Source organism: Nothobranchius furzeri, chromosome 2, assembly GCF_043380555.1.
Source record: "Nothobranchius furzeri strain GRZ-AD chromosome 2, NfurGRZ-RIMD1, whole genome shotgun sequence".
Taxonomy (NCBI): domain Eukaryota; kingdom Metazoa; phylum Chordata; class Actinopteri; order Cyprinodontiformes; family Nothobranchiidae; genus Nothobranchius; species Nothobranchius furzeri.
This window is the reverse complement of record NC_091742.1, coordinates 94010353-94025590: the sequence shown is the minus strand read 5'-3', so window position 1 is coordinate 94025590 and position 15238 is coordinate 94010353. Positions and strand designations below refer to the sequence as shown.

General features: G+C 44.1%; 1 protein-coding gene across 1 annotated transcript in view; it reads left to right on the top strand.

Annotated features, from left to right (window-relative positions):
* Positions 1 to 7156, top strand: part of LOC129154584 (zinc finger protein 260-like) — a 22210-nt gene extending 15054 nt beyond the window's left edge. Inside the window, exon 3 of the mRNA XM_054734372.2 lies at positions 4623 to 7156. Coding sequence (XP_054590347.2) covers positions 4623 to 5593 — 971 coding nt within the window. The 3' untranslated portion in view covers positions 5594 to 7156. The remainder of the gene's footprint in view (positions 1 to 4622) is intronic.
* The last annotated feature ends 8082 nt before the right edge of the window (positions 7157 to 15238 follow it).

Below are 15238 nucleotides of genomic sequence, written 5' to 3'. Positions count from 1 at the left end.
CTCTGAAAATTCTTGAATAAAAATGGCACTCTGCTTAGGAGGCCGATAAACTGTGACACATAAAATCTGAGGAGAGGTAAAAACTGCTGCTGTATATTCAAAAGTGGTAAAATTATCAAATAAAACTGGTTTGGCAGAAAGTATTGATGAACTAATAAAAGCAGTACCGCCTACCCTTTTGCTACTCCTCGTTGAAAAATTAAAATTAAAATCTGGCTGAGAAGCCTCTGTGAGAACAACAGGTGCATCTGAACTCAGCCATGTTTCTGTTAAAAGCAGACAGTGAAGATTACGATCTAAAATCAGGTCATTTATTAAAAACGTTTTGTTCAGCAGAGAACGAACATTTAAAAGAGCCATATTAATAGTAACCGGTGAAGGAGTGACTGTATTAACTGAAGGTTGGACTTTTGGTAACTGTTTTAGATTATTGGGGTTGCTTTTGTTTGGTTTATGGTTGTTTGTCCGCTCTCTGCTGATAATAACAGGTATGAATGAGGTACGGCAAGGTCCAAGTCCGATATGTGATTTACTGTTAAAATCAGGGCTGGGTTGGTAGGAGCAGGGACCAGCTACACATCAGGAAGTGGGAGCAGATGAGGCCAGTGGAGTAGACGGGGGGGGGGGGGGGGGGGTCGTGGACAAGCCAGGCTCATGGTTAGAGTACGGGTCCCCTGTCTATTTAGGTGAAGCCCATCCGCTCCAAACAAGTGTCTCCTGCCCCAGAAAATGTTAAAATTGTCTATAAAACCAACATTACGGATCACGGTGGCAGAGGAAAGCCAGGTGTTTAATGATAAAAGTCTGCTAAAATGGCCGATTCCTCTGCCCATGGTGGGAGTGGGGCCAGAGATAAAAACAGACAGGTGCATAGTTCTTAAAAGATTAAAAAGGTGAATAAAATCACGCTTGAGGAGCTCTGACTGCTGCTTACGGATGTCATTGGTACCGGCGTGGATGATGATTCTACTCACTGTTGTGTGCTTCTGGATGAGGTCTGGGATGTGTCCTGCAATGTCCAACACTGTAGCTCCGGGGTAACAGAAGGTCAGGGCTCCTCTCATCCTTACATTACGGATGATGGAGTCCCCAACGATGAGAGTGGTTGGTGGTGGCGGTGGCAGTGTGGGTGTGGTAGTTGGTTGAAGCTGGGCAGAGGACCCTTCCGGGACCTGCTGAGTGATGGGCTGAGCTCCCCCAGGCCTGCAGCGATAAGAAGTCAGCGCTCCGTGGTGGGTCCCAGCTTCAGTCTGGGGGGTTGTGCGATGTGGATGGCCGCTGCCGTGCAGCTGGTCCCGCAGCGGCTGGGAGGGTCCTTTAAAGTCACGGCCAGGGGCTGGCAGAGGAGGAAAATTCAACTCCAAGGCGCCGAAACGGTTGGACAAGGTTAGGCCAGGTGGAGGAGATCGGCGGCCGCCGCCCCGCGTACCCCCGCCTTGGCCGGACCCAACCTTGACCCATACACCCTGGAGCAAGGGAGTGGAGCTGAGGGGGGCTTTCGGCTTTGCCCCCAGCTGGAACCAGCGCTCCTCCTCCGCCGCGAATGCTGTGCTGGCCCCCGGCACTCCGAGCCTGCTTGGAGAACTGGAGATGGAATTTGCTCCGGGCTGGCATGAAACAGCATCCGCCAGCTGAGCCCCATCAGTGGTGGCGAAGGTCCGGGAGAAAATGGTGTCCACGTCGCGCTCATGGTCCTGGATTTGGTGGAGCATGGAGATCCTCTTCTCCAGCTCTACAATTTTCTGGCTCAGCCTCACACAGCCGACACACCCAGGGCTGCAGGTGAGAGGCATGAGGCAGGTGAAAGTAGACCGCAGGTAAAAACACACAGCAGTCGAGCTCCAAAAAGTTATTTAAAAAGTAAAAAATAAAATAAAATAAAAAGCTCACAGTGGTAGACAAAAAAAAACGGTTAAAACCGAAAAGGATTAAAACCATTTAAAAACCAGTTAAAACCGCCAGACTTGACGGGTGGTAGTGTGGGTATTCTGGAAGTTGTGCAAATAAAGGGATGGGAGTAGCTATTCTGCTGGGGTGGGGCTGAGTTGGTGCCCTCGGACTCTGTGGGGCTCAGCGATGCTGCTGCTTTGGGCCCTGGCAAGATGGGCTGGGGTCTCCATGCCCTGGGTGGCATTTTGGCAACAAAGGTGCCTATTGGGGCCAGTGGGAGAGCTGGCTCCCTGGAGGGCTTAGGCCAACCAGCCATTCCTCTCCATCCCCACACATTTCTCTCCTCCTGCTCCCTCACATCATCACACAAACTTGCACATAGGACCTTGGGGGGTGGACAAGTCAGGGGGTGCGGGTATGGACCCCATTTCCGCATTCCTGTGGTAACCTGCCCCCCAGTTTTATTTGTACCTTAAACACTTCCACCAATGACATTCCATGCAAACACACACTTAGGGCCAACGGCATTTGGCAGGGGGATTTCTCAGCCTCATCCCGAGTGCCGGTGCCCACTTCCAATTTTAAACTGCACTTAGACACAAAGGGCTGTGGGTGGAAGTGGGGTGGTGTGGTGGCATCAGCTGGCATAGGCCAGACGATGCCTGCACTGCCCGCTCACCACAGCCATGGAATACACCTCATCAACATGCACTAACACTATATTGGAGCAGGCGGAGGGAGACTATGGGTCTTGGCACACCTCTGTTGTCGCTTGGCTTCCCGGGGCGTGATGCTAGGAGGGGTATCTTGCCATCTGGTTGGGGTCTGTGCTGGTGGGTTGCTTTGCTCAGCGTTGGGCGGGGTAGCCTGCTCATCAGCACCCCAGCAGAAAGGGTCAAACTCTGGGAACCGGTAATGGTTGTACTCCTTGTGCAGCAGTACTGGGACCAGAGGGAATGTATGGGGAGCATGAGTGGGTGTCCGTCCGGCATGCATTTTTGTAAGTTTTAGGTTGTATGTGTATGTGTGAGCATGAGGGAGGGAGTGTGTAACTGTGTCTGTGTATGACTGTATATGTCCTTCTAAAAAATTAGCATATTGTTATGAAGTTCATTATTGTCTGTAATGTACTGATAAACATTAGACTTTCATATATATTAGATTCATTACACACAACTGAAGTAGTTAAAGCCTTTTATTGTTTCTAATATTGATGGAGGAGTGTACAGTCGTTAAAGACGTCTCTCCCTTGCCCTGCCTCCAACATGCCTTTATCTAAAAGGCTAAGTTATCCAGAGTTATCTCTGTAGTTATGCTGCTATAGGCTTAGACTGCTGGAGGACACACTGACCACTTTCCACACTCTACTACTTTCTTCTACAATCTGCTCTTTAACTGTACTATTTACTGCAATTTCACCTGTTAACTTTATTTTTTCTCTAAGTGTTTTTCTCCCCAGAAGAAGCTACAATGATGTTCTGTTGAGCTGTGGTGGCCTCATGGAGGGGGCCATCGTCTTGAACACTGTTACTAACCATTAAAACATTCTTCCTCTCCTGATGATAACATTTTACTCTTTTTGTCATTGAATGTGCTACTACTAGTTTATCCGTTTAATTATAGATTCACTAGGATAAATACAAAAAAATCTTATCTCTCACCAAATAGAATATTTATTAAAAAATCACAATGTAACCATAGAAACATTACTTGGTGTGTGTGTGTGTGTGTGTGAGAGAGAGAGAGAGCGTGCGTGCGCGTGCGTTCTCTGTCTTCTCGATCCCCAGTGAGTCGTGGAGGATGGCTGCTTATACTGAGCCAGGATCCTCTGGAGGTTTCTTCCTGTTAAAAGGGAGTTTTCCACTGTCGCTTTATGCTTGCTTGGTATGAGGATTGCTGTATAGTCACTGATACTAGTCAGTGACTCGATGCAATTTGCTGGGTTCCTTGTATAGGAAACTTTTTTCTGATTGGCTTAATGAATTGACCTGTATTGGAATGTTTACTAAGTGAAGTGCCTTGAGATGACTCTTGTCGTGATTTGGCGCTATATAAATAAACTTGAATTGAATTTATGATTTTGGAATACAGCTCATGAAAACCCAAAATTCCTATCTCAAAAAATTTGCATATCATGAAAAGGTTCTCTAAACGAGCATTACTCATTACTCAAAACAGCAATCATGGGTAAGACTGCTGACCTGAGGGGGGGGGGGGGGTTTGCACACACTCCACTGCTGTTTCTCACCAGTATCAGCTGATGGAGGGCTCTAGTTTCGTTGCGCCGTTCGTGTCAGCAGACACAGTAGGGGCGGGGAGGGGGGCGGGGCATCACACTTAGCCTGGCAGGTGGCCAAGCAAAGCCTGGTGGGCCACCAGGCATATAAAGCCCTGGGAAAGGAAGTGAGGGGCCGATGCGATGCTGCTGCCAGAGTATCTCTAGGCTCCACAGTAGCAGCGACGGATGGTTGGTTTGACCGGCTCTGAGAGGCGCTAATCAGAATTTGCAGATCACGTTTTTTTCCTTCTACCAATCGCATAGTGATGTCTGGACTTAAAAGCAACTCATTAGATTCATAGTTATTTGTTAAAGTAATGCATTACCATAAATAGTAATGTGTTTACCAACATTTGTTATGTATATTACCGATTGCAAAAACACCCCTAAGTCTTTTGTCTTGTCTTTTTACTGAATATTTTTCTTTTATATATTTCTGCTTGGTTCGCTGCAGTTTCAAGGAAGAGAGAAGAGACGGATGAGAAACCTCTGCTCTTACATTTCCACAACCATCAAATGAAAGACGGAGGTGTCCCAACCAGCAGCTTGGCTGGGCAGATGACAGCAAAAGTTGGTGGAGGAGCCGAAACTATCAAGAACCTAAATCTGGACCCTAATGAAAAGACATCCGATTCTTCAGAGATTGAAGTTAGTGGAGAAGATGAAGATGATGTGAATCTAGATTCTGAGCGTTCAGACTCTGGGCCTGAAACTGGAAACGGAGACCATGGCTGTAATGAGAACAAGTCTTCGGAGTCAGATATTAAGACCATCAACAAATCATTTAGCTGCCCTGTGTGTGGTATACGGTTCCTCCACAAGTGGTCTCTTCAGGAACATGTGAGAGTGACAAGTCATTCAGCAGTAAAGTCGTCAGAGTGTTCGGTTAATACAAAATGTGTGAAAGAGAAGCAACGTGGAGGCTCATGCAGAAAAGTCCAGAAACAACCAAAATCAATAAGGTATGAGGACTGTGGAAAAAGATTTAGCCTAAAGTCCAAATTAACCTATCATATGAAAGGCCACACCGGGGATAAGCCTTTTGCCTGTAAGCTCTGTGGGAAAAAATTTAGCCGTAAACATAGTTTAAAAACACACATGCGAGTCCACACAGGAGAGAAGCCTTTTGCCTGTGAGCTTTGTGGGAAAAGATTTGGCCATAAAAATGTTTTAAACAAACACATAACAGTCCACACAGGAGAGAAGCCTTTTGCCTGTGACGTCTGTGGGCAAAGATTTAGCCGTAAGGCATATTTAAATGGTCACATGAGAGTCCACACAGGAGAGAAGCCTTTTGCCTGTGAGCTCTGTGGACAAACATATACCCGTAAACATAATTTAAACAGACACATGAGAGTCCACACAGGGGAGAGGCCTTTGCCTGTGAGCTGTGTGGACAAAGATTTAGCCGAAAGACAAATTTAAAGAGACATACAAGCATCCACAGAAGACTCGAGGGATTTATTTAACAACAGTACTTCCAAAAGATGGCGACGGTGGCACAGGAGTTAACTCATTCACTGCCATTGACGACTAAAGTCGTCATTTTAGATCCAACCGTTCACTGCCGATGTCATTTGCATTTTTTTACTGTTTGAGCATCGGAACGAGCCCCCACGCTGAGAGAACAAACATCTCAGCCCTGAAGCCGATCTTCATCCGCATACGTCACAGATCACATGATCAGGAAGCAACACATCCATGTGTTAGGAGATCGTTTTGGGCCGTTCCTGTAAAAAAAGTGAGGCGCGAACCGGAAAAGTGTCTGCCGATCATAATTCGACAACGGATTATGAAAGAACGGATAACGCTCGAAACACGCCGACTCTTCCTGATGTAAGAGGTGAGTCTCCTCTTTGTTTTGGTTGTTTTGGCATCGACATTATGCTAGCGCGCAACGTTCTGTGACTCTTAAAAAACTGTAAAAACTGTGAGAAACGCTGGCAGCGAAGGGCGTTAGTGATCAGGAAACGGCTGGTAGTGAATGAGTTAAGTGCTCACCCCGTATTCGGAAGGTTGCAGGTTCGAGCCTCGCTCAGTCTGTCACTGTGTCCTTGGGCAAGACGCTTAACCCATGTTGCCTGCTGGTGGTGGTCGGAGGGACCGGTGGCATCCCTGCTCGGCAGCCTCGCCTCTGTCAGTGCGCCCCAGGACAGCTGTGGCTACATCGTAGCTCATTCCCGCCGGTGTATGAATATGTGTGTGAATGGGTGAATGACTGATTGTGTTGTCAAGCGCCTTGGGGGGTTCCAGGACTCTAGAAGGCGCTAAATCAAATACAGGCCATTTACCATTTAGTTTTTTTACAACCTTAATATTAGTCTTGTACCTCTGCTCAACTATCATTGATCAAGTCCATACTCTGTCCTTGAGCCACCTCTTTCGATTTTCTTTTTCAAATCTCCTTTGTCTTTTAAACTCAGACCTTACCCAAACATTTGAGATGTTCATTCATGAATTCTGAAAAATATTACTTAAAGATTAAGAAAAAACTGTTGTACCCTCCTGTATTTAAGACACAGACAAGATAACAGACACATGGTGGTTGTAGTACATAACCCACTGCAATTTAAAGCTGTTAGATACCTGTGGCGTCTGCTTTAAACAATTTATCTGTATATAAAATAATAGCATACAATGTTGTAATAACTGCAGCTTAAAAAGAATGTGTCTTTATTCTTTTGGAGCCCCTAAGAAGAAATCCCACCGTAAAGGCTATGGAGAGACAGCTGGGACTGTTGTCAAGAAGTCATAAATTACAAGGCGGCTCTGTGGAGACTCCATTCTCCTACAATAGCATTTTGCTATTCTAAGCAGGCTTAGGAATGTACCTGTACCAGAGTTTTTAGAGATGCTGTTGCAGAGTTATAAGCAGTGGACAGATGCTGGAAAGACAGAACCACTTTTGGGCTGCATGTTTCTCCACCGGTGTACTGATGCTTGTATTAACATGGACTAGATTGTAATAAACCGGTTATATTTTTTTAACTCAAACTTTGTCATGATTGAGTCATAGCACTCCAAGAAACAGCTCAGCATGAAAACTAACCACATTCCCTTTATTTCTGATGACACAACTAATCACTGCTGGTGGACGATTAATCGCACAGTGCGTTTACATGCAGCCAGTTACCCTTTTAAAACCCGAATATTCACAATAACCCGGTTCCGCAGGTCCATGTAAACACCGCCCAAAAACCCGGTTACTACACATGGGGTAACCCTTTTCTAACCCGAATGTTTGGTCATGTAAACGCATATCGGGATATCCCCATCAAAGCGTGTGTTCTGCGCGTGCTCTGTTCGCAAGGAATCTTGGTCTTTTGAGTAGCGAGACGTCTTGTATGCGCCAGAACACCGGAAGTAAACAACAAGTTGGGAGCAACATGGCGAGTCGCGGCACAGCACCACACTTTTGGAGTGACGAGGAAACTAAAGCGCAAACAAACGCGGTCGCTATCTCTTCCGAACTGGGAAACATGTTGTTGTTTTCACGGATACCGGAACAAGAAGAACCTGAAATGAGGCATATTGCGTCTGGACGTAGTCCATACGTCCTGACGCTACCCCAACGTCCGCATTTAAATCGGGTTATGCAAGTTAGGGGTAACTCTTTCTATCTATGCTTGTAAACGGGTTATTCTGATCAACTCAGAAACCAGAATACCGACCTTAACCCGATCATAACCCGGATATTGGCTGCATGTAAACGTAGTCATAGACACTTAGCACTTCTGCATGCGTTCTGTATTCAGTGTGAACGAGGTTTCACGCCCTCTCTCAGTAGCGCAGCATCGTGCGGTTGTCCTGTTCTGATTTTTTTCATGTAGTTGTGGTTTAGGATTTTTTTTGCCATTATCACTGATAAAAGCTGTGGGTTTATTCATTTGTGAATTAATTAAGCAATACAGATCACAGTCCAATGTTTTTGTTTTGTTTTGATTTTTAAGTAAGGTTTAGCAAATGCGGTCGAATCACTGAACGCCATCATCTGGGAAATGAAATATGAACTGTGTCCAAGTACCGCTGTAATGTGCTTGCATACCACTAGGCAGAAGAAAAAATATTTGTATATAGCGTCTCTCAAGGTAAGCTCACAAGGCGCTTTATAAGAACGACAAAATAAAAAAAAAAGACAAACAAAGACCATAATAAAATTACAAAAAAGGGAAATTTTAGACTATAAATGAATCCTAAAAAAGACGGACCTGACAGAGCCAGTAGTGTGAAAAAAGCTCCTGAGGAAGAATCATGAACAATGTGTGTTTAGATGGTAAATGACAGAGTTCAGAGCGTTTCTGGTTCAGTCCGCTGTTGGATAATCAACACTTGACAGGAGACATGATCGTCTTTTATACAGAATGTCTCGTGTCTTCATCTGTCTAGGGTTGTTATGATGGTTTAATTTTTGAATCATATAAATATTAAAGGTTTTCTGCAGACCTGTTAGATTGTCCTCCATCATTCAGGTGTTTTGAGTGTGTTCTGTTCTTCTGTTCCAGAATGATTTGTAGTCGGTCAGATGATTTCCTCATCAGGTTGCAGCTTTCACGTCATTTCTTGTTGATTCTTGATCTTCAGTCTCTCCCTGTTCAGATCAGAACCCATCAAATGTCAAATCAATCAAATTTTAGTCATATAATGCCTTCCACCAACCTTGCGGGGGACCAAGGCGCTGAACACGACAGAATAAAATCACAAAAGAGCAATAAGGATAATTAAAGCTGCAAGCAGCGTCATTCGGCCCTCGCAGCTCCGCGCCGCTCCGGCCTGGCCAGCAGCCCGGGGAACCAGGGCATGTCCGCGGAACAGAAATGTCGACCACCCCGACACCAGAAACCGCTAACGATCACCTCGTCCGCACCTCACCCTGACTCAGCATCCCCTCTGAGCCCACCAAGTTTGGTGCAGTTACGACCTCGTCTGTAGGAGTTATTTCAGGTTTAATGGTGTGTAGGGGGAGCTGTGGTGACATTATACAAATTTCACCAACCGTTTGTGTCTCATTGGCTAAAGGGCATGATTGTTGATTGCCATGTTCAGTCTCCTGCAGATGGGAGGCTGTTTGTGGAAGTTAGATCAAACGTAAGGTCACGGCGTCATGCCAGAATTCGCCATGGCATCAAAGCCCCTCCCTATCTGGAAAGCTATCAGATCTGAATGGTCATTAAAACATCATGAAGACAGTGCATGACCTTAGTGTCATGTTGACTAAATTAGAGGGGACAAATATGGGCATTTCACCATAAAACAATATACTTCCTGTTGTCAGGGGGCGGGGCTTAGGTGATGTCAGCTGTCCACAATGTCGTTGCCTTGAGATGTGGTCAGTGATCACACAGACAAAGTTTGATATAGATCTGATCCTGCACATGGGAGTTATTAAGTCAAGTAATGTAATGGCGAAAGGTCAAAGTTTGAGGCGTAGCCACGGCCACACCTTTATACTTATTTAAAATCCGACGGTTGAATTTTTTCCTCTATGTCTTAAGAGTATATAGCAGAAGTTTGAAGGCGATTGATGAAAAGGGCGATGGAGCATCACTCTCCAAACAACGTGTGCGAAAACCACAAAATCGCGCACTTGGACCAAAATGGCTGACTTCCTGTGCGTCTTTGCATTTGGCTCCAAGAGACTTTTTTGTAGGTCCTGAGATACCACATTAGTGTACCAAATTTCGTAATCCTCAGTCAAAGCATGGCTTGGGGCTGACAGTTTTAATGGTCCTAGGGGGCGCTAATTCAGAAAATAGGCCACGCCCACAAACTTAAGCTGACCATTTCTATTGGGGGTCAGACTAGGATCACTCACAACAAATCTCGAGGTGATATCACGATAAATGAAGAAATGAGAGGCAAACGTATTTCCATGGCGTGATGGCGAATTTCGCCATGCTCCCAAAGCCCCGCCTTTTTTCAAAACCTTCCAGTACTGGATACCAAGTGACCTCAACTTGTCTGCTGCTATTTACCAGAGATTTCTGGTGATTGGGTAAAAGGAGTCCAATAGGGAGCTGTGAAAAAAAGAGTGGCGTGGCAAAAGGTCAAAGTTTGAGGCTTAGCCACGCCCACACCTTTATACTTATTTAAAATCCGACGGTTGAATTTTTTACTCTATGTCTTAAGAGTAAATAGCACAAGTTTGAAGGCGATTGGTGAAAAGGGCGACGGAGCATCACTCTCCAAACAACGTGTGTGAAAACCATTAAATTGCGCACTTGGACCAAAATGGCCGACTTCCTGTGCGACTTTGCACTTCGCTCCAAGAGACATTTTTGTAGGTCCTGAGACACCACATTAGTGTACCAAATTTCGTAATCCTCAGTCAAAGCATGGCTTGGGGCTGACAGTTTTAATGGTCCTAGAGGGCGCTATTTCAGAAAATAGGCCACGCCCACCGGATGTGCACATCAGATCTTTTGGGGGGCCGACTAGGATCACTCACAAGAAGTTTCGTGACGATATCTTTAGAAATGACGAAATGGGAGGCAAACGTAAGGCCACGGCGGTACGCCTGACTTCGCCGCACCGCCACTGCCCCGCCCTCTGCCGAAAACTCCCACAAAGTGACGCCAAGCAACCCCCACTTGTCTTGAGTTACCAGCTACAAATTTGTGGTGAGTGAGTGAAATGGGGCCATTTTGGACCTTTCATAGTAAAACTTGACCTTTTTGGTCCTGAGGGGGCGGGGCTTGTGTGATGTCATCATCCGACCCTTCAATTTACTTTGTGGGTGGATGACAAATGACCACAGAAAGTTTGGTAACTATTCCATTCAATTATGAAGTTATAGCAGTTTAAATTTTTTTGGCGAGTAGTCAAACTTCGAGGCCTGGCCCCGCCCCTTCAACATATACGAAAACTCAGAATCCTTGTCTCATTTTGTTCGCCCATCCCTTTTGAGCAATTTTATACAATTTTTGAGACGATCGTGCGAAAAATGATCGAGCAATCCAATCAGAAACGGATCCTAAAGACGGGAAAAATGGCCAAAAATCACAATTTCAACCCAAAATGGCCGACTTCCTGTTTGATATCGACCATGCTTGCAAGAGACTTTTCTGTGCGTACTGTTGAGTACTACAAGTGTACCAAATTTCATAACTGTACGATAAACTAAGCTTTATGGAGAGGTTTTTTTTTTACTTTGTAGGGGGCGCTGTTCAGTCATTTTCTGTGCGATTTTTTTGGGACCTTTAAAATATCAAATTTTTCACCAGGCCTTACATGTTTGCAAAATATTGTGAGTTTTGGGGTATGATAAAGTCCCCAAAAAGCCATTCAAAGGGGCACCGGAATAATAAATAAAGAAAAAAAAAACAATAATAAACAGAGCAAAAACAAGAGGCCTTCGCAGCGCTTTCGCTGCTCGGGCCTAATAAAAACAACATTAAAACAAATAGTTAAAAAGGTCAAAACACAAGCAATTAAGATAAAAACCCATCACAGAAAACCAGACGATCAAAACGAGTCTTCTCTTAAAAACCTGCAGCGATGGTGACGGTCGAATAATGAGCAGCAGCTCATTCCAGAGACAGATGTGTGTTTCTCTGTAAGTGGGTCACTGAACATCAGAGCCTGATTTCTTCTATCGTAGATTATGTTAGATGTTTGTAGCAATTAAAACATTAATTATGACCAATAAGATGTGATATTCCATACAAATATTAAATATCAATCTGATCTTTGAATGTTTAATCAGAAGATTCTAGAGTTCTTTAATTATTCAGGGATCATAAACACACTTCGTAGTAATTCAGACAGAGTCAGTATATAGTTTATAAAATGAATTTAGTTATTTTTCCTAAACTAATGATACATGACAAGATATGAATAATGGGAGGTGGTGTGGTGGAAGCTAGATGTTGTAGCAACCGTTCTTTGTATCTGAGAGAAATTGTGAAATCTGGGTGTAAAAGAGTTTGTTGTTTGTTATAAACTAGAGAGTTGTTTATTGATAAAAACCTCATCAGACTCCAGTATGCAGGCTTACGATACCCTGGTATGAGTTGCTCCCGGCGGTCTGGAGGGTTGCGTTCAGAGTGGTGAGGTCACTGGACGTTGAAACCACGATACTCAGAGATTAGTAGCTTCCTCTGAGTTCAGCTTCCCTGGCCATGAGATGCAACCCGGGGTCTGCAGGTTAGGTGTCCAAGGTGGATGTCTGAGAGTTGAAGTAGTTCTGAAAAGAGCTGTTGTGTCTGTAATCACTTGCAGCGTCGCAGAAAGGTTTTGATGTAAGGTCAAAGGTGATTGTTTCAAAAGAGATGCTTCTTTCCCGATTTGGCCGGTTCGAGGGTCAGTGAGAAACTGAATTACTCGGGAAATAATTCTTGTTTTATTAAACTACTTTGTTATGATTTCTGGCCAAGTTTGGCCAATCAGAAATTGACACGTTTCTGAGTATTTACCAACATCCCTCAGAAAGCCACGCCCTCCTCAGATACAAAGATGTTTTTAACACTGTGAATGAGAATGTCTTAAAACTCTTGTGTGAGGTGTATGAGTGTAAACAATGATTAACTTGTTAAATCAAACACATGGTGATTTGTGATATAAATGGATCATTGTAAGAACAATATTCATTTCAAATTCATTGATTTAAGCACAGGTTATTGGGCTGCATGGTGGCGCAGTGGTTAGCACTGTTGCCTTGCAGCACGAAGGTTGCAGGTTTGAAACTCGGCTTGGCTGCTGCCTTTAAGCGTAGAGTTGCGTGTTCTCCCCATAGTTGCGTTGGTTTCCTCCGGGTACTCCGGTTTCTCCCGCAGATCACAACATGCCCTATAGGTTATAAATTGTAAGTTGCTTTGGATAAAAGCGTCTGCTAAATGAATAAACATAAGCACAGGTTATTCAAACATTTCATTTAAACATCTTGTTCATTAATCACACATGATTATTTAACTTATAACTATAAAATCAGGGAGTCTTCACTTATTCAGAGTGAAGAATGTTGACGTCTGGCTTTCACAGAGAGTGCAGCCCGCGCAGCAGACAGAGATGCGGGGAGGGGAGAACCAGGTGGAAAACATCAGTCTCCTGAGAGCTCCACAAGCCAATAGTGGGAACCCAGCTCCACCAACATGTTATATTTCAACCCATTTTCTAAAGTGCAGCATTATGTTAAATGCACTGGGTTTTACCCTATTACATTTAAATTTCATGGTTAAACAGTACATGTTAAAATCTAAGCTCAGCTCGGCAGTGACCTAAAACACATAAATATAATTTTACTTACTGAAAAAAATGAAGTGGAGACTCCTTGGACGCTCTTTTAGTGCAATTAATGCCACAGCAAGTCATTTTGTCCAACAATTGCACTAAAAATATCCAAAACAAAATACACAAACACAGAGACTCAAAATCCCGAAGCAGTTTCCAGGCCAGACCGAGGCTCTACTGAGGCCTTTCCACGGAGCTAGCTCTGCGGTCACGTGGGTCTGATGCTCATTAATTATACAGAATTTTAGGCTTTTAATACACTTAAACAGAAGAGTGAGAAAAATATTCACCCCCCTCAGAGTTGTCATGAGTGTAAACGACATCATTTAAACAAAAAACATGTTTTGGTACCAGGCTGTAAACATGTTTATTTCTGCTGTGAAATTGGTATTTTTAACATGGGAGTCAATGAGGATTTGCTCGCTTCTGACACCAGCCCCCAGCGGATCAGGTTGGAACTGCAATTTTTGGTACTTCCGGGTCGAGACCAATTTTAGAGCCGCATTGTGGGGGCTTGCATTCAACATAAAACGCTAACATACTTCCGGTCGTCATATTTCTAATTAAAATCCTGAATGCTGTTTCGGTTGAATCGCTCTCCTCACGAACACATTCATTTTTTTAATAATACGTAAAATCTATCAATTATTTCTCTATAGTTCATATATAGTTGTCATTTATTTAGTAAACCTTAGTTTTGTTTGTCATTTTTGTTGTGTGTTTTCAGTTTTCCTTTACTGTTGTACAACGTGGTCATTATGATATATTCTGTCATAATCTAAGATGTAAGATTAAAAAATAAATGCGTTTGTGAGGAGAGCGATTCAACCGAAACAGCATTCGGGATTTTATTTAGAAATATGACGACCGGAAGTATGTTAGCGTTTTATGTTGAAAGCTATCCCGGCCATTCGTTAATTTGTTTAGCAAAATTACAACCGTAATCATTTTAAATGACAACTACATATGAACTATAGAGAAATAATTCATAGATTTTACGTAATATTTTATATTGAAACCTATCAATTACAAACGTAAGTATGGCTGTGTTCGAGATAAGCCAGTTCTGCGCAGATTCGATCAGTGGTGATCGGCGAGCAGTGCATGCCGGTTAGATTTGTGTCCGACTTGACGCCGACTTGCTCTGACGTCATGCATACGTCGGCAACGATAACTTTGTGAGATCAAGGAGGCTGCAGATTTTGGAGCAAGGCGCTGCAGTTGCTCTCCACCGTCTGCAAAACCTAGAGGATGACGGGAAACACCTGGCTCTCACCTGATCTAAGATCTGATTGGTTCATATTTTGATCCAAACATCCGGTGGTAGAACATGAAATGTTAGTTGGTCACATGTATTCTGTAAATCATGTTATGTTGATGATGACAACTATTTAGGCCAAAGAGAAATGTGTTTTGTTTTCTTTTGTCACGTTTCCTATGAGCACACTGAAGCTACAGCTGATAACCTTTACTTATTATCACAGTCAGGTCTCCATATACAATATATGATATCCACAAGCACATGAGGATGTGTTTCGGTTGCTAACAGGCACCAGAATTTAAATAAATAATTAAACAAGTATGAACTCTAACCGACTCTAACGCGATATCTTCAGCCATCGTCACTCCCGAGCTACACATGTAGGGAAATCTGTCCGACTATCAGCCGCTCCCCCTGCTGCTTCCGTCTGCTCTCGTCTGTTTTCCAGGCGAGGCGCAGCTCAACTCGAACACGGCCAATGTTTGCCGTTTTATTTTGTAATGTATCCCGTGCATTTCCCGTCCTGACAGTGGCGGTCTGCAGTCAGCTCTCCCCGCCCGCTGGGAAGGCTGCCATTATTGAGA